The 19,712-nt window shown below is 46.6% G+C and overlaps 1 protein-coding gene across 9 annotated transcripts in view; it reads left to right on the top strand.

The window, feature by feature from the left end:
* The window catches only part of SLC8A3 (solute carrier family 8 member A3), a 137,040-nt gene that overhangs the window by 57,771 nt on the left and 59,557 nt on the right, over positions 1-19,712 (top strand). The window contains exon 1 of one of the 9 annotated variants that reach the window (XM_069017563.1): positions 16,315-16,457. The exons of the other annotated variants lie outside the window; for them this stretch is intronic. Coding sequence (XP_068873664.1) covers positions 16,441-16,457 — 17 coding nt within the window. The 5' untranslated portion in view covers positions 16,315-16,440. Of the gene's footprint in view, positions 1-16,314; positions 16,458-19,712 lie in introns of those variants that run through there. 9 annotated transcript variants of the gene reach the window in all.

Below are 19,712 nucleotides of genomic sequence, written 5' to 3' on the forward strand. Positions count from 1 at the left end.
CAAGGGAAGGAGGAACGGATCTCTGCTCTTTCTGCTGTTTTTACTCCCCCACCCCAGAAGAAGAAATGTATCACTTTGGAGCCTACCTGCTTCCACTACCTACTGCCAGTGAATGCTTCAGCACACTGAGAGGACATCTGTTCTTTTTCAGGCAGTAGTGCTGTTGAGCATGGCTTGGAGTGAAGAGAAAACTAGCATTCTTCCCCATATTTATCTTCTTTTTTCTTGGCACCTAGGTATCTGTAATGATGATCCCCAACTCCAAACATTGCAGCAAAGCAAGTGTTTTGGCATGACAGAAAACATGGAATCATTGTATAAATCCTGGTGGCTCTTGAGCACCATATCCTTGTCCAGAACAGGAGACATAGACAAGCACTTGGGGCAGGCTCTCGCTGGCTGCATTTGACTTATGTTTTCACCACAGCTCTGGGGTAACTCTCGCTGCTCACATATGTTTGTTGTGGTGCAACACCTTGGCTTTCTGTTCCTGGGGAAACCCCTTTTACCAGCTGGCTCATGCTTCACTTGGCCTTAGGAGCAGTTGCATGCTTTTTCTGTAACAAGGAGGTGGGACAGTAGCATGGTCAAGGTTATCTGACCTCCTGTAGGCAGAGTTTTGAGAGGCCCTGAAGAATATTGATGTAATATTATTTGGTTGCCCTGGGCAGTTTCTCATAGCAATTAAAGATATTTTGTGTTTTTATTTCTCCTTTTGTATGGAGGGAATCCCAAATTACTCAACAAATTGGGCAGCAAGATCACTTTATTTACTGAGAAAAAGTGAGTGCCCATAGGCATGCTGTGTTTGGCAGCCTGTGGTCCTGTGAGGTACCATAGAGCAGGGGGTTATCAGGACTAGGAGATGCTGTGTTGGGCAGGTTTGGGGGCTGGCACGGTCAGCAGTAGCGTGGCTGTCACATGGGGAGGGGTGTGCTGCTCCATGGGGAGCATGCAATGAGCTAGGTGTGAGCTCATTGCATGCTCCCTGGGTGGGGAGCATCCTTCAGTGCTGGATGGGTGATTGGAGAGTTTGTGTGGTGCTCACTTGAAAACACAGACTCTGGAGAGCAGAGTGGTTGACACGGCTGGGATGCAGGGATTAGAAACCAGACAGTTTCTTCATCAGGAACACAATCTACAGATTGGCAAAATCACAGGCTTCCTTTCCTACATGGGCACCAGGTGCTGGGGGCAAAGCTCCCTTGAGGTGGTCTCTCCAGGGTCACCTCTGAGATGCTTCTGCTGCCACGCCCAGATGGGGCACATTGATCACTCTTTGGGAACAGTGATAGGTTGGTGGGCTTTATGGCATGCTGTGGCACTGCTGACCCTGGCTCCCACAGCCCTCTCCAAGGAGCCTGCTTGGATCTGAATGTCAGCTATTGCTGCAAGGCTCCTGCAGGGATGGAATGTCTCACCAGAGCCCTGCCATTTAAAGCATCAACCTCTTGCTAACCCCTTAGCAGCTGTGGAACTGTTGATCTATTTCTGCCTTTTTGCAGCAACTGGGCACACCACTCCCTCCTCTCGCATGCACATCACAGTTTTTGTGCACAGGTGATGCCACTGTTTCTTCTGTTCTTGGCTGCCTGTACTGACCCAATAAGGACTTGTTGCCAGACTCTGGTAAGCACCTCTGAGCACTGTGGAACTGAAGTCCCATCCATAAAAGGTGGTAGGGTCTCACTCACAGCCTGTTTGTTAGCTCATGCGAGGCTGTGTGATGTGGGTACATGCCCACCGCTATAAGCCCTTACTCACTCAGTACTTTCACCAGAGACTGTTTGGGTACTTTAGCAACTTTAAATTGCTTTTAGCCTTGACTAAACTGAGAACCTACAAGGAAAAGCTTTTTCAGTGAAGTACAACCAGCTGGGAGTAGATATATGCTAGATTGTGCTCCTTCTGGCTGCAGAAGGTGACTGGGAACAGTCAGCATGAGTTTACTGTAGCAGATCATGCCTGACTAACCTGATGGCTTTCTGTGGTGAGATGCCTGAGATGGTGGCCATGGAGGGAGCAGAGGGTGATATTTATCTTGGCTTTTGGTTTTTGATGTGTTCTCCTATAGCATCATTATAGCCAGAGTGGGAAGATACAGCCTTAACAGGCGATACAAGATGGATTAACAGGCTGTCTGGTCTGTCAGACTGAAAAGGTAGTGGTCAGTGCTGTGAGGTTTAATGGGTAGCCAGTTCTTAACCACAGTCTTGAGAAGCCAGCATAAGACCTGAACAGTTCAGCATCTTAATCCATGCCAGGGATGATGGGCTAACATGCAGCCCTGTCCTGGTGAGCCCGTGTGCACTGTGGTCCAGTGGAAAGGTTGGTATGCTGGAGTGTGGGTTGCTGGCCAAAGGGACGTTGGTGTACAGCAGAAAGGGACCGATGGGCCTTGGGAAGTTGGGAGAGAGAAATGCAGGTCTTGTGCCTGGGATGGGGTAAGCCACTGCCCTAGTGTAGGCTGAGGGCTGGCTGGCTAGGAATGGCTCTGCAGGGAAGGAGCTGTGCTGCAGGGAGAAACTGCTTGGTTCATGCAGTTTAAAGCAAATCAAGATTGAAGCAGTGCATTGATTTATCAGCAACATATAATTAACCAGCAATCAGTGAACTCTATAAGAAGGATCAGTATCAGCAACACAGGGAAGAAACCACAATTCCAGACACCCATGCAATGCTGGTGTTCAAATTCCCAAGAGTCCTTCTGAACTGACTCCCAGAATTTAGGCTCACACACAGTTATGTGCCTCCATGGTGTTCTGTCTCAATGGCAATTGGTGCCTAGGGTGAGCTCTGTGAGACCCTGGTGGTCCCAGTGGACATCAGCCAGCAGCACAGCATGTCTTAAATATTAGCCAGAGTTGTCACTGCTACTGACTTGGGGTTTTGCAGGCAGTGGCAGAGGTTTGTTTCCTCCAAAGGATGGAAGTGGCTCTGGCCCCCATTGGGATGTCAAGGGAAGGTCTCCCTGGCATGCCCACCTTCTTCCCTGGTCTGGGGAATTCAAAGCTGGTGAACTTGGAATTTCCCACCCAATGCCCATTTTGTTACTTTCTCCCATCTGAAGTAGGTGAGTGCTCTTAGGTGCTGACCAGCTGAGGTGCTATTACTAGACATGCAGCAGAGCTCCTGGGGAGAGCACAGCTCTGCAGCAGAGCTTACATCCCAGTCTGGCAAGTGTTGTTCTTGCTGAACCCCTGGGCAGTGTTAGAGAACATCCCTTTTCATGATACATGTATGATGTACTCACCATGTTATTCATTGTCCACCTGCCCAGGTATACACAGAAATTGCTGGCTGCTGGAAATAGCTGAGGACATGTAGCAACATCCTCTCCTGGTGATCTGTTGCTTTGACCTTCAGGTCTAAATTTCAAGTGTCCATCACACGTTGAAATTGTGGGGCAGAAATAAGTTCCCCTGGTCTACACTGTGTGTGAAACTGGCTGGAGACCAGTAGTGGTGACCACAGAGCAACTTTCTCTTCCAGACACTGATGTTCAAGCAGATTTGACAGAAAGGGATAAAAAGCAGGAGAAGCTTTCCAGAAATAATAGTCCAAAAAAGGGCTAAAGACAAGGAGGGAAGAAGCACCATCTTCTTGGTATCTCAGATAATATGTATTTCATGTGAAGTACACAATAGCCAGCCTGGCTGTCTTTGAACCCTGATGTCTGGTTGATTTTATTTTTTCCTGTTAACATTCAATTTTAAATAGAGTAGTCCTCTGAGAGCCTGAACTCAAGCATCTCAAATGTAGTAGAAAGACTCTTGCAGTTAGAGTGGGTGGAGGGAGTTGCATTAACCATCTCTTTGCTAGTATTTGCTGGTTTTTTGGCAAGTTACTTCCATGTCATTTGGACTTGATCGGTTGGAAGAGCACAAACCATGCAGTCATGACAGCTTATTTAAAGCTTCCTTTCTCAGGCAGCCCAGGTGTCCCTAGATGGCTGTGTGCCATGACGACATGTCAGTAAATAGCCATGAAATTGGGCTATTTACATGAGATTTTAACCAAGGTCTGCCAGGACTGGAGTGCAAGTAGGAACTGAAATATTTAAGTCCCCTATGGAGTGGAAAGACTTTATTTTCCTAGCTGAAAGGGTATGGAAATTTCACAGGCCCAGAAGAACAGTCTGTGAAGTATTCTTTGAGAACCTCAGTTTTTAGTAGTATTTCTTTGTGAAAAATGGAATAAAAGGGCAGTTCATACTCTTTTGGCTGCATAGCATTTTTGTTCCTTGTGGTGACTTGGAAGCACAATAGGAAGCCATGAGAAGATGGAGTAATTCCTATTATTAGGGGCCTTTTCTGCAATTGATCCTGCTCTCCCTGGATTTCAGTCAGAGCAGGAATTTGGCTTTTCCATTGGCTTTCTTGACCTGGATGGAAATTGGGAAATTTTCTCTCAAGCAGCTGTGGCTGCATCAGTTATTGAGAGGGTTAAATCTCAGTGATTTGGGTTGAAAATGTGACATAAGAGATTAGATCTAGAATCCCATGTTGCTGGTGCACTGATAACAGGATCTTATCAGCCTGCCACTCTTATTTGATTACTAACACTTGCTACTGCAGAAACAGAGAGGGAGAAATGGGAAGTGGCTATTGATTGGCAATCAATAGGGATTGAGGTGCTTTCATCAGCCCCAGGGAAGGTGGCACATTCACCTGCTAATTGCAGCCTGCAAATCCCAGAGGGGATGCTCCGGCATGGCATAGCAGCATGTTGTACTATCAGACCAATGCTTTAAGGGATCAGTCTTGAAATTAGTACTTTTTGGCACTGTCCCTGTGTGAGCTGTGCCATCCAGTGACAGAGCCACCCACGCTCCAGCCTAAGGTTAGGAGTATTTACTGAATTCATCAAACATGCCCTGAGAGGATGCAGAACAACTGGATATTGTACAATGGGGCTGACTGTGATTATTGCTTGAATACTGATTCTTCATTAAACAATAGGGGCTTGTGCAGTTGGGAATAGGACCAAGCCTCCATTTTTCTTGATAGAATCCAGATGGAGTTTCATAATCTTTTTCCTCTCTCTTTTTCTCTGTGTATGCTTCTATATGCGTCTTCTATCTCCTCTCCTTCTCTAACCCTCTATTTCTCAATCCACGTGTGTTTTACCTCCAAGTGCACCTCTGCTTCATACACTTTAAACATCCTTGGAGAAAGGAGTCAGGATTGGCAAGTAATGCAAATATAAGACAAGGTGAGGAACATCCTGCATAATGGTGGTGTCACCTCCAGTAAGCGAGCTCTAAGGTTTTAGATAGGGCAGTCTCTCGCACAGCCCCGTGTGTTCAGCACAATGTGGTGGATACAGACTGGGCCACAGGTGGTCCCTAGCTCATGGTGACTGGGAGCCAGAATACAGAGGGGAGACCATCTCATTCCCTTCTGCTCATTCCTGAATTAGACTTCATGCTGGACAGGGCCAAGGTACCTTGTGCCATTGCTAGTTATCCATACAGACCATGAAGTGCTTGCACCCTGATGCAGGACCATTGCAAACAGGGGCATTGCCAGGCCCAGATAAATGGTTTTTAATGTTCTGTACATGTAAGCAGGATGGACATTTGATGACACTTTTGGCATCAGGCAGGGAACATTGTTCTGTGCGCAGCGCAGACTCTGGAGACAGCTTATTTCTGATATAGAGGTTCATGAACACTGTGTGTTGTTGCAGCCACTCCTGCTTTGCTTCTCCTTAGCCTGCCTCTCCACTGTTAGCATGACTTTTGTTCTGTAGTACACTGCATGGAGCTGAGCATGGCTATGCTGTGCCCCAGTGACCCACACTGGGCAGGCTGCCTGAAGTGGGAGCTGGGGCAAGAGGCTTGCTAAGGAAATCTGCAATGGTACACCTCTGTCCAGTGGCCTCCTGAGTGCTATTGTCCAGGGCAAGGATGTGGCATGTCTAATGAAAGGTGTTTTTGTGTGAAAGCCTTCCCTGGGGTGGAGAGGAATACCCTTTGTCTTGCACATTTTTCATTTAAACTCAAGGGAGTCAGTTTAAAAAAAATCTAGTTAAGAGAGTGTTCCATTTGCATTATTAAGTCCTAGAAGTCAATAATGCCAAGCAGAACATTAATATTGCCCCCAGTTTGTGTCATTATAAAATGATATTTAATGACACAAACTGTTTATCTGATTATGAAATGTACTCTCTGCCTTCTACATGCAGAGCTTCATATGTGAAACATCTTGTTGGATTTTTGCAATCCACTGTACTCCCACCAGATTAATTATCCTGATCCTGCCATGTGCAGCTGAATTGACCTGTGCCTAATTCTCTCTTAATTTTTACTGAGTCACTTGTGTACATCCGAAGATGCTCCCGTCACGTTAAGAGAGTTACACCGGTATAAACCAGGCGAAATAAAATAAGGAGTTTGTCCCTCTTACAGGAGTTTTCAGCCCTTCTCAGTTTTTGCTGCCTTCAAAATATTCTAGGGGGATATATGAGCGCCTTTAGAGACATCTGACTTTGTCTTATAGAGTACAGACGTCTTGTTTTTTCCAGTAACCTTTTGTGAATCCCTCAGGAGCAGTTGCAGTCTGCCATCAAAATGGCAGGCTGAAAGCCACTGCTCGAAGCTTTTTAGGCAACCGTTCCCTTCCAAGTCAATGGCTGTGTATTATGCCATTCACTGTCCATTAGCACTTTGCTGTGGAGGGTGAAAGAGTTAACTGCGGAGCTATTTTAGCTGCAAAACTTTGGTGGCCTAAATAAGCTTGCAGTGGTTCTCTCATTATGTGCTGTTATATTTAATTTCTAGTATGTTGTGTAAGAGTAGTGTACTAAGCTCTTTTCTCATTAGGGACTCTGGGAAGTTTGTTCTGTAGTACACAGAGATGTGCTGTACTGAGCAGTATTGCACTGACTGATAGATTATGGGTTCATGGGATTTAAATAATGAGACATGGCTGTGTTGTTGATGTCTGCACTGTGTGTGAAGAGTAAGAATTACTTTTGGGAAAGCATCTTTGTCATGCCATGGGACAAAAAAATAATCCTGCCATCACTGTGTTCTCCTTGATATTGCCCCTCAATTTGGTTGATGTAGTATGTGTGCCAGAACGCTGCTGAGCTAAGGCTGCAGGCTCAAGCTTCACTTTCTGTGGCAAAACCAAATCGTGCTTTAAGTGGGGATCTTTTATTTTAAATGGTTGAGTACAGACATCTTTCTCTTGATTAACTGTTGCAATCAAGAAACAAGCGCTTATCCTGGCACTACAAAATAATAAAATAACATTCAAATGATAGCAATAGGCTGGCATTTAGAAATGTTTTGTGCTGACCAGAGCTGGTGGGGTAGAGCATGACTGCAGCGGTTAATAGCTCTTTAAACACCCTCTAGCTGTATTGGTACCAGCTGTATATTTGGAGTGGTTGAGCATAGGCCATGGTGATGCTGCTCTTCAGGAAGCATATGGTGGCTCTGTAGAGATGGTGATGTGACCAGCAACTGTGGAAAATTTTGAAAAGGAATGAAACCACAGTGTGATGGTGCTGGTGTCTAGGTTGGTGGCTACACCATGAGCACAGTCAGACTTGAGTCTCTCAAAACCAGTTCTAGTTGGTTGCTGAAGCAGTTCTAGTTTTATTGACTGAGGCTCTGTCTGCAGACATTAGTTAAAGCCTGTTAACTCCTTGTGTGGGTGAGCTCATTCCCAGGACCTTACTCTAGCTTAATTGCCTTTACAGGAAGATTAAGCTAAACTGAGCTGAGGTCATGTTACTTCAGAGCAGGAGCATCAACACAGGGCTTTCTCATTCCTTAACTTCCCATTCCTAATTAATTCAGCTTAATTTTCCAGAGCATCCTCAGGCAGATGAGGCCTTCCCAGTGTTCCTAGATTATATTTTTCTTACATGATGTTGGAAGCATGCTAAAAACAGATGATGGTGATAGAAGACAGGCTGTGGTAGGTCTTGAGTTCTCAAAGAAACCGGCAAAGACCACTTGGAACTGCTGTCTAGGACTGTGCCATCATGCTGGGGCACCCAGTGGCACCCCCAAGATCTGGCAACAGTGCAGCTCCATGGCAGTGCTGGCTGTGGAGCACCCGGTACAGGCAGAGCTTGGATTTTGGATTTCAGCCTGACCCGGGTCTGATGTACTGCACTCCCAACACCCACCCAACAACCATCCCTTGCTGCCAAAAAGAGAAATCACACCTTTATTATGGCTTCATTTGCCATAACTGAGTAGACTAGGATTAGATGAGACATATTTTCTGTTGGGATTTCTTCCCAGTGGTGATGCAGCTGAGCATCTTTCCCATTTTGGCCATGTTTAATAGCGTTATATGATGCAGCTCTAAGGGGAGTAGTTGAGGAAGCATCTCTGCTCACTTTAGTAGTCCTTGCAGCAAAATGGTAAAAGGGTGTATGATAGGCATCTAGGCCAGCCCAAACCCAAACTTTGCAGTTTAATTTAAAGACTGCAGCAGTGGTTTGACTGGCCAGACTTGGTGAGCTGGGAGCACTTGCAGGGCAGCTAAGACAGCTGCAAGCAGGAAAGTCTGTTTCAACTGGTTGCTAAAATGCCTGTGGCTACTTTAGGTCTGTCTGGCTGATTCCCTTTTTTAACCATTGTTTTGTAACCTAAGATGGGGGAAGCTGTGTTCTCCTGGATCTGCCTCTGATTTGCTGTGCAGCTGTGGGGAAGCTGCATTACTGCTCTGTGCCTCAGTTTCCCCACATGGCAAATGGGGGTAATGTAGCAGCCATTACCTTTTCTAATGCTGCAATATCATGGAAAGTCTCTTGCCCTGGATCTTGTCCCTGGTCACTGCTTCCTGCACTGCTCTGTTCCAGGGTAGTGTAGGACTGAGCATCTCTGTCTGAAGAGAGGACATTTAAGAAGGGTCAGAGTGATTTTGAGGAAGACTGGAACTGACTCAGAAGAGCTGTGGGTAGGGATAAAGCAAAAGGCATCTGTCCTGCACTGGGTGCCAGTGTGGCAGGACACTGGCTTCAGCAGAGCTCTGTGTAGGGTCAAGTCCTTACGTATATCCAGTGGCATGGACTGCAGTCAGGGGAATGCAGAACTAAATTCATGTCAGACAGGGCATCTTCAGTGTCATGTTACTGGACTAAGTATCAGTTCCTTCTGAGGACCTAATATATTTTTCAAGTACATTAATTGAACTGCACATTAGCTCACAGCTTAGCATCTTTCAGTGGTAATGGAGAAAAATATCACTTTGCATTGGGCTGAATGGTGGCAGGGTGGCAACTTGAAGCCTTGGGAAAAACCCTGAAAGGTTTGGTATGAATTCCCTCGTGGTAGAGAGGTGTCCTGCTCCAGCCTGCTGGAGAAGGGATGGTCCCTGAGATCTGCCCCTTCCCCATGAGGCGCTGGGAAAGCGATGGGGAATGGTACGCTGGCTCCTCCAGGCTTGGTGGCTGGCACTCATGCTGTGGTGGTGGGCTTTTCCCACTGGAGATGCTCTCCATGCCTGTGGCAGAACAGTTGGCATGATGTTGACTGCATGCTATAGTGTGCTTCCTGAGCTGTGCTGCACACAGGGACACAGGGGACATGATGGATACCAGACTTAAAAAAATAGTATCTGCTCACTTCTTTTACCAATTTCTCAGCTTTAACGTTTTCCAAGGCCTGGTCTTCTCTGTGTGAATTGCTTCTGTTTGTGCAGGCAGCACGGGTAAACTATTCTCAGTCCTCCACAAACAGGAGAGTATGGAAAAACAGACTGGGATGTCTTCTGGCTTGTCTGTCAGCACCAGGCTTTCCTCTATAATTACAAGGTGTTTATTACCAGGGAAAGCAGACAAGGTCATGTCTGACTCTCAGATCCTAGGCTGGGTTTGCAGAAGTGACAGTTAAAAGTAAATAAATAAAAATGGTAATCTTTTGACTTGATTCATTCAATCTTGCTTCATATGGGAACCATTTTAGGGCAAAACCAAAACATGCAAATACCAGCAACAGCAGCAACAATAGAGTCCCTCTAACACTGACCATGCTCTGGGGAGCTTAATGTGTCTCCCTCTAATACTCTAGTGTTCAAAGCATCTAATTAGCAAAGCCATGCAGTTACAAAGGAGACCACCAATCACCTCTGAGCCTGACACCTGTGACTTGCTGGCAGTGTTTGCAAGGTCACGCATTTCCTGTCTTTCCTACCCGAAACCTGACCTAGCAGGGAGCATCTACCATCCATTTCCCCCTGCTAGAGAGTGACAGGAAAGGTGCACTGGGAAGATGAGAAGCGTGACTGGTGGCAGCATCACTGTGCTGAATTATTGCCTATTGTGTGGGGAGTGGAGATTTGCTTTTGGAATGGTGGACTCTAAATCATCCATTTCTTTCTTTTAAAGGTGAGCTGAAGAGCTTTGCATGGAGGAAAGAGCTAGCCAACTATTTAAGAGCATAGAAAGCTTTGAGCACTTAGTTTTTGAAAATGAGGACGCAAAATCACCTCCTCCTTTATTTACTCTTTTCTTTTTGGTTGTTGCTTTTGTCTCGTCAACAGTGCCAAATAAGTCAGCGTTGGAAGGGGTTAGAGTATTACTGTGATGGACTTTCCAAGATACTGCTTGTTCCCTCCTGTTCTCTTGAAATGCAGTCGTCCTGGAGTGAAGTTGCTGTTGTAGCTTGAGATCTTTGAGATGGGATGGGGGGCTGATTGGCACAACCCCAGTGTGTACCCTTAGATACATTTCATCTAGAATCCTTCAGGGCTTACATGTGGTTACGTGTTTCTGTGTTGTCAGAAAATGCAGGTTTGAATGCATATCTGCATCTGAGACAGGATTCGGGGTGCAGAATAGCTTTTAACCAAGGCTCGTGTGCCGCCTTACTGTGTGGAAATCCAGGCTTGAGTTAAAAGTGGTTAACCTCAGGGAACATCTGTCTCTGTGAATGTGAAAATCTCAAACAGTAAAAGGATTCTTAAATTATCCCAGTCCCAGTGTGATGCCCCACTGTGGAGCCACCCGCCCTGGGTCAGGAGGCAGCAGGGCAGGGGACCCTGCTGCAGACAGGGAAAGAGTCTGCCTTACAGCCTTCATAAGAGCAAGCACCTTCTAGCATTCCTTACAGATCTTGCAGCCTGTTTTGCAGATGAAACTAAGGCAGAACAGCAGTTTTGTGAAGTTAAACCATGAAGTTCTGTGGAGGGGAAGAACGGGACTAAAGTCTCTAGGACCACTAGGGCTCTTCTCTGCTGCATTACTTTCACTTCTTCCTCCTGAAGGAATACATTTTCTCTTTCCTTCTTCTCAGGCTTAAAGGATTTCTCTCCCTTCTTTTTAAATGCAAAAGCACAGCCATTAATGTGACATTACACCATGCACGACATCTGTTCAGGGAGAAGGTTGGTGGGTGCCAGCCTGGCCATGAGGAGCCAGTCTTGGTGCTGAGGGTGATGGAGGTGTGTGGGGAGTGTTTCCCAGGGAGTTTCAGACTGCCAGTGTGTAGGTCTCTGTGTTGGGAGCATGTGCACCTGAAGGGGCTATGTGAAGGAAGGCATTGTAAGCCCTGCATGTTGCCTGCCACAAGCCAGGGAGACCTGATCTCATGCTCCATGTATCTGGGGGTGTTAGAAAGGAACCCTGGGAGCTGGGAAGGAGTGACTGGAGTTTGTAGGAGCAGAGGTGAGCAAAAGGCTCCTGCAGAGGAGTCTTCATCCAGAGATCTGCCTGCAGCAGTTCAAGGCGTGCATGTGATTCAGACCCTCAGAGCCACCCTGCACCAGGAGAGCAAGCAGTGCCATGCCATGGGTGAAGTGCCTTGGTAGGAGTGTGTGAAGTTTTGGGATCAGAGTAATGGTTATCACCATGGCCTGAGCCTGAGATGGAGTGATGGGAGTGGGAGGATGGGAATGCTCTCGTGTGGCTGCTTCTTGGCTCCCCTGCTTGAGCATCTCCCTTCCCATCTGGTTTCTCTTCCATTCAGGGGCATGAAAAGCCCAGAGCCCAGTATTCCCTTCTGTTTGAATTATCTTTCCTAGCCTTCTGCTGGGGTATCATATGAGCGTGGGCTGACATTTCCCTTTCCAGTGGATGAATTGCTTACTGCTGTTTGGTGTGGTCTCTCCCAGAGATCAGCATCCCCCCAAGAGCCTGCTTGGGCTTTAATGAAGCACTGCCTGCCTTGGAGACTCCCTCAGAGCTTTCCGTCTCTTTTGTTTTTATTGCTGTAATAAATCTTCCCAGATTTCTCTAGCTGGAAGGGTGGGAGGGTTGAAGAGGGGAGGTTTCCTGCCTAGTGCATTGCAAGCTTTTATTGACTGCCAGAAGCAGCAGTAAATCTAAAGTGGGAGGTGGGCTGGCATCGATGAGCTGAGCATTGAGTCCCTGATGGGGATCCAGCCCAGTCCCCATGGGATCACTGCTGCTTCACAGTCCCTACCAGCAGACAGAACTCAGCTTCAAGATGGAGCTGGGCTTACAGCCATGGTGCAGCCGAGTGAGACAGACCATCCACTTCTCCAGGGCTCGGGTCACTGTGTCTTTGCAGATCTTCAGCAATCTGGGAGCCATACAAATCTGACAAAAAAAGCCCTACCCTGAAGTGTCCTGACTGGCACTGATGGAATGCTTGGCCACCTGGCTTCCAGGAGGTTAGCTGCTAGCTGTGTCATTTTAGCCCACCTTTTTTTCCTAAAACCTACAGCCCCAAAGCCCAAATATCTTTGGTTTTAGGCTGACTGACTTTTTTCCTGTTAAAAATTTTTCTGTGTGTTTTTCAAAAGCAGCATCAAGGACTGGCACTGGTAAAATTTGTGTTGCCTGGAGGAGGTGGCTGCCAGTGCTGCTGAGGGGGTCTTCCAGATTCTTCCAGATTTCCCCAGTGAGATTCCTACCCTTAGGCACCAGCCCTTCCTGCAACATGGAGAGGGAACTGTTTTGGCTGGAGCAAAGTCAGCAGCATCAGTGGTTGTGTGTCCTGGAAGGGTGCAGGCTGTCACTCTGAGAGCATGGCAGGATCCAGGCTGGGCAGCTGGAGGGATGGGAGAGAGGGAATGTTATGTGTAGGTCTGCACCCGGCCTCTCCTCCTGCACCTTTGCCTGGAGCAAAGGCCCTGGATATGTTTTCAGAAAGCATTAATGCAGTCAGACCTCGGGGTCATCACATGGATGTGAGCTCTGAGGATAGGTGTCAACAGTCCTTCCCAGCAGGCTGCAGAGAGAAAACTGTATTCTGTAGTAAATAAGTATGTAATACCCACCAAAACATTGTAACTAGTATTTTAAATACTTACGAATAGCTTTTTTCAGAAAAAGCTATTTTGCTAAATCTAGCGGGGCTCTCTGTGCAGATCTTCCCACTTTGTTAGGTTTATACGTGGTGCTGCAGCGTAACACTGGCACTTCTTAGCTTAGCGCATGCATGCATAATTACATACTCCTCTGATTTTATTTCAGAGATGCTTTCTAAGACTTGATAAGGACAAGATAGCAGATGTGTCATCCAGATTCCTTTAGGCTGGGAAGAATGACAGTGTGTCATCTCTCATTTTTGCCATGGCTCTGTGTCAACCAGGTGAAGCCCAGGGATCCCTACAGCTAGCAACATTCTGCTGTTTGGGTAGGGCTAGAGTGCTGTCGTTAGTTGCTGGTAAATGACAAAACCTCTAGTCTGCAGTCCAGTTCAGACAAGTAATAGGCCTGCCTGTAAGAGATCCTTTGCTTGGATTTCTCAATGCATGTCATTTCCCACCCATCCCACCCCCATTAAGTTCAGCAGGTTAGATGAGAATCTTCATCTCTCTGCTTCTGTGATCTCTTTGCTGCTCTCTTTTAAAGGCAGAAGAATCACAGCTCAGTGTGATGACAGAAGTGGTTGTGGCCCCTCTAGCAATGACAGTCACTTCTTCCTCTGATGTCATTCAAATGAGCATTAGAGTAAAATGTAACTCTAGCAAAGGGACTGTTAAGCTAAAAAGCCCAGCTTTTATAAGTCATGGCATGAAAGGTATTGATGTGGCTTGTAGCTCATCCTTCTGGCTTTAATGTCCTTTAATTGCCACCCTAAGGAACTCTTCAGAATGTGGCTCTGCATCCATTAGGAAGCATCCTTGTAGTCTGGCATCTTCATCCTTGGACAGGAAAGACGCACACAGAGGTCTGTATCCTCTCCCTATGCTGCTCTCATTTCTTCTCCCCTACAGATAAATGCTGGACTGGGAAGTCTGTATGCAGGCTCCACACCTAGAAGGGATGTTCCTGTCTTTCTTGTGAAATTTGGATACTTCTTATAGCAATTCAGCTAGAAGCAAGACTATCTTTTCAAATTAGATTTCAGCACACTGACTGAATTTCTAGGCGGGATCTGGCAGTTTGTTGGCAAGAGAACATGGAAAGAAATAGGGGGGAAGTTTAAAAAACGTCAGATTCTTAATGACGTTTCTAAAACTGGTGATGCTACAAAAATGGACGTGGGTCTTAACTCTGTAAAACCAATTCTCATATCCTTAATTCATAGTCTGTCTCACCCGAACAGTGGGGCCAAATATCTAGGCAGGGCAGGTAATTGATAGCATCTCTACCACAGTGCATGCAGTGTAGTGCTCTGGCAGTCTGAGGTCAAACTGGGTAAGCAAAGGGCTTTTTCATCTCCCAGCTAGCCAGCTCTCAAATTAGCCTTGTTGCTCATCCTTTGTTGGCTCTGGTATTTATAGAAAATGCCACTAGTCTGCTCTTGTAGTTTGCCATCAACAGTCACCATTAATGCCTGCTTTAACTTGGAAGAGATTTCTTGCTTCCCTGCTGCCAGCCTGCTTCCCAGAAGTGGCAGTCAATGCAGTGCCTGTCTTGTGGAGGGAGTGGACAGGCAAGGAGGCAGCTCTTGGTGAAATCCCTCTGGAGAAGCAGCTCAGTTTGTGGAGTGTTACAAGGATGGCCAACAGTTTACAAAATTCAAGGGATGATCCCTCTGAAGAGAGGAGTATCCCTCTTGCTGTCCCGGTTAAGCACAATGACTGTTGGTTGCTCAGCTGAGAAGCACGGGCATAAAACAGCCATCTAAAAAAAGGTGCAACATCATCTCAACTTAGGGCAGAGCCATTTGCACCTTTGTATTTTCTGACAGATATTTTCCCAGTCTGTTCTTGAAAATCTTTGGTGCAGAGACATGTACAATACCCTCTAGAAACCCACTATCCTAACACATTAGAAAGAGGTTTCTGATTTTTGAGCTAAGTTGGCCTTGCTCCAAATCCAGCCTCATATTGTTTATTGTATCCATCGGGGACGTGGAAAATACATTTTCCCCAGATCCTTTCTTTCTTTATTTTTTCCTGAATAGGTCTTTTACATCTTTGAATGCTGTGCCTGAAAGTTGCACTTCCTCTCTCATGTTTTCCTCCTCTGTATGGTAATCCCAGTTCCCTTAACCTTTTTTCAAGTAAACCAGCTCTACTTACCATCCAGTTGTTCTCTTTGTTTTTCCATGGACTGGGTCCACATCTCTCTGGAGGTCCAGCACCCTGGACTGAACCTGTATTCCAGCTGAGGCCTTTTAAGTTCTAGGTAGCATGGAGAGATGGATTTAGTCCCAGGATAGCTGGTCAGGTCTATCTTTGCCACCTTCTGTAGGTCCTGCCAGCTCACACTGGTAGATCATTCTTTCCAACCCTTATTTTTGCCTCCTTTCCTAGGCAACTAAAAGTGGGTCTCATCTGTCTCTGTAATTAGCACTGTGGTCAGCAAAACTTCCCCTGTTTGATGAGGCTGAAGGCATACCTGCTGTGGCTGGTCTTCCTTCTCTCATCACTACTTCTCAGCTTTGTGCCACGGTTAATTCCTCCTCTTCCTCTTTCAATGCCCTCCAGGATATCTGCCTTTCTGCCTCTTCCAGGTTGCACTGGCTGCCGAGCACAAGCTGTTGTGCCTAGGGGCTACTCACTTCATGCCTGGCCTACGAGAAGGTGGCTGTTTATCATACTTTATAATCCACAGTCTATTATGAAGCTGCTGGAGTTGTATCTGTCCTTATGAACCTCAATCCAGCCTTAACTGGTGGGGTGGGGTGAGAAGAAGAAAAGGCCTTGACGCTGTGGGAGCTCTGCTTGGAAATAATGAAAACATTCCTGTGTTATCAACACTGTTTTCAGCACAAATCCAAAACATAGCCCCATACTAGCTACTGTGAAGAAAATTAACTCTGTCTCTGCAAAAATCAGCAACTTCCTATTGCACCTTAGGTATCTCTGTGACCCTTCTGGGTGTGGGAGAAAGGACTTCCCTAGTGCCTGTCTAACTCTAAATTTATTGAAGAACTGTGAAGTCTCTAGCATTCTAAAAATATCCTTTTTCATACCTAGATAATATTTGAACTATACTACTGGTCTGGGGCAGACATCTTGATCCTATTTTTGGAAGGTCATTTGGCTAATTAAGAAGCCTCCTGATGTGTCCTGGTGGGACACAGTATTCCTACCAAGCCTCGGTTTGAAGATGAAGCAAGGAGAGAGGTATGTTCGTCCCTGGACAGAGGACAAGTGGGAGATTATCAGACAAGATGTGCCCTCCATTGCTGTCAGATGTGCTGTCTTGGCACTGGTCCCCCTGCAGACCCAGGAGACCTCAGGGTGGGATTTGCACATTCACAAGGTGCTTTTCCCAAGCTGCACATGGCAGGGGGATGGGAGACTGTGGTGCCCTGTGTGCTTGCAGAGCTGTTGGTGTCTTCCCACACAGGGGTAGTGCTGGTACAGGATTCAGCCTCGCTCACACGGGTTGGCAGAGTCCATCCCTTCCTAGTGCTTCCCCTTGCCGGAGGGTCTTGTCCATTCATATAAGACAGGCTCATGCCTGAGCCCACAGCTCATGGAATCAAAGGAGTTTGTTCCCATGCCAGCAGTACTCCATAGAGGTGAGTTGTCTGTGAGGCCAGGCCAGCACCACCTATCTTCTTTTTCTGTGTCGTGCCTCCCAGTGTAACATAGGCCTGGACAAGTGTGATACTCCCTTCAGTGAACAGCACAAGGCAAATTCCTAAATTCTCCTGGATCTCATCCCTCATTATTGCTGCTTCCTCCTACTTTTCCTTTCACTCTGCCTCACCCTTGGTTCTCTGTGTCCATGTCCTTGAAGGTTTTGGAGAAGACAAAGCTTAGAGATGGCAGCTGAACTCCCACCCCTGATTTAGCTGAGCTACTGACACAGCTTGAACTTAGCTGTGTAGGTCTTCTGAGAACTCAGATAGGGATGCCATCCCTTAGCCACATCCTCCATCCCCAAAAAGCTGGCAGAATACCTGGAGCAGCAGATATGACTGATCTGTTCCAAAAATCCTCTCAGCTGCCAAGTAGCTGCCAAAATCTTACAAGGAAAGAAGCAAGAGTCTCTTGTTTTCTCCTGTGGTCACCTGAATGAGGTGGTGGCACTGGGTATTTCTTGGAGGAGCCTTTTGTTGCCAAATCTGAATTCAGTATTGTACAACACCAGTAAGCAGTCAGTTGAAGATCCACTGAGGTAATTGGAAAGAGACTGAAGAGAGCACTGGGGCCTTGGGGAGAGAAGTTAGGGAGAAGATATTTCTTTCTCAAACCAAATGTCTTAGACTGGCCTGTGGATCTGCTTGAGGTCTGGAGGCAGCCCAAGGAAAAAGACTAGTGAAAAAGGATGGGAAGGAGGGAATAGGTGGATATGGTCTGTCAGACAATGCTGTCAGGGTAGCAAAGCTGTGACAGATGGGGCTGCAGCAGGAAGAGACAGCGCGAGCTCTGCTGCAACCTTGTATTTGGTAAGAGCTTTTCCTCCAGTGCACAAGCTTTTTTGCTCCCATTTGTGAACAATGTTTCTATGAATTACACATTTCTCTGAATAAGAATAGCATCACCAGTTGTACAAATTAGGATGAAAGGAGTCCTCAAGCTTTCAGACAGGAACTGAATGCCTGCCAGGGCCAGGAGAAAGCAAAGACTGTTTAGAGACCTCTGATACAGGTTGGTGTGCCGCAGGCACCGTGCCCAAACCAGCTGGAGTTGGGCACTGCCAGGATGTTGAGGTGGATCAAACAGGTCACCTGCTTGATGTGGCAGACATCTGCTATTCTATTATGGGAGGGAGGGTAAGGACAGGGTCTGTCTAGCACTCTCCGGGAAGTAAGAAATTCCAGCTGACTTTTGCTCTTGGAAAAGCAGGCACAGCTGTTGGTGACAATTGCCGACGAAGAGGTAGGGGGATTGCCTGGGATGCCTTCACTTTCTCCTCTTGAAGATCTCAGGAGGCGCTTCTAGGAGACTACCTCAGCAGCAAATATCAGGCAGGGAACTCAAGAGTTGTTCCCACCCTTCTGAGACATAAGGAACTGCACAAAACTTCACTGTGGCTGTATATACAAGATTGCTTCCATGATTATCCTCTAAAAGGTAACTCTTGTATTTTGGTGAAATGTTTGCTTTACACAGCATTTCTAGCATTAGTTATTTTTAACTGCATATCTTTGATATGCTCAGCATGTCTGAAGCTTGCTCTTTTTTCTGGGATGCAACAGCTGTTTGTTGTATGTGAGATGAACCCCAGGTTGGCCATCAGCTATTAATCTGCCTTCCTAGGGAGGCTGTGTAGGAACCAGACACTTCAAGATTAAAGTCCCCCAGATCTGCTGGCAACTCCCTGAATTACCCAGGCCCTGGAAAGTGTCCTGAAAACACTCCTGTCTCAGTTCTCATGGTGGGCTCTTACGTGGTCAGTGCCTGAAGTTCAAAGGAGACAATGTTGTATGGTTCATGTCATAAGGTCATGATGGCCCCAGTCAGACCAGGAACTACAGGTAGGAGAAGAGATACTGTAATGGATCTGTAACTGTTTGGTCCCCAAATAACAACTGGTGGGGAATGATCCCAGCTTTTCTCCCATCCATTCCCCCAACAGGTCCTGCATGGACCGTGTATTTCTGGGTTTTGGATCCACTTTCAGCTGTTTTGTGCAAAAGAGGAATGCTGATGCCACTCACTTTAGTGCCTCCTAGCCAGGAGCAAGCTCTGTGTGAGCTTGAGCCCAGAAGGTTCCCTTTTCGCCCTCAGGAAGTCAGGATTGGGTCACAAAAATGTTATGTCACCATTCAGATGTACCCATTGACCTGAGCCTGCTGTTCCACACCTAAGTGCTTCCTCACCTCCTGGAAGGCTGTTAACCACAACACAAATATCATGCATGATACTCTGGCTATCAACATGATGGAAAATGTGATGGAAAAGGAATTTTTGTCTTTAGTAGGGAGTTATACATCTAGACATGGTCTTTTTAACTTTAATTTTCTAGGTAGCTTGAAATCAAACCTTTTCATTCCTCATCATTCTGCCATATTTCCACTGGCCTCCCTTGAGCTCCTTCCTCTTCCCACGGACATGGCTTTGTTGTGTATAGTGTTTTTTGTTCTGAGACATCTCCTGTGCCTGCTTTCCTCAATGGACACGGATGTGACATGCAGAGCTGAGCTGTCAGAGCTTGGGGGTGTTTTTTTCTCCACCCTGTGATGAGCTGTGACACTCCAGCATCCCAGCTCCACAGGCCACTTCTCTATGCTTTTGTTGATGTTTCACTGTGAATGCAGCAAGTGTCTGAGGGCAAAATGCAGTGGCTAGAGGTGTGCCCAGTTCAGGGGGCATTTTTGAAATACATTATTTTTCAGTTTTACTTGAAGAATCCATAAGGTAGCATTGAAGATTATTCCTGCTCCCTTTCTTCACGATTCTTCTCCTCCTGGATTTTTCCCTGTT

The sequence above is a fragment of the Aphelocoma coerulescens genome, chromosome 5, assembly GCF_041296385.1.
Source record: "Aphelocoma coerulescens isolate FSJ_1873_10779 chromosome 5, UR_Acoe_1.0, whole genome shotgun sequence".
NCBI classification, from domain to species: Eukaryota; Metazoa; Chordata; class Aves; order Passeriformes; family Corvidae; genus Aphelocoma; species Aphelocoma coerulescens.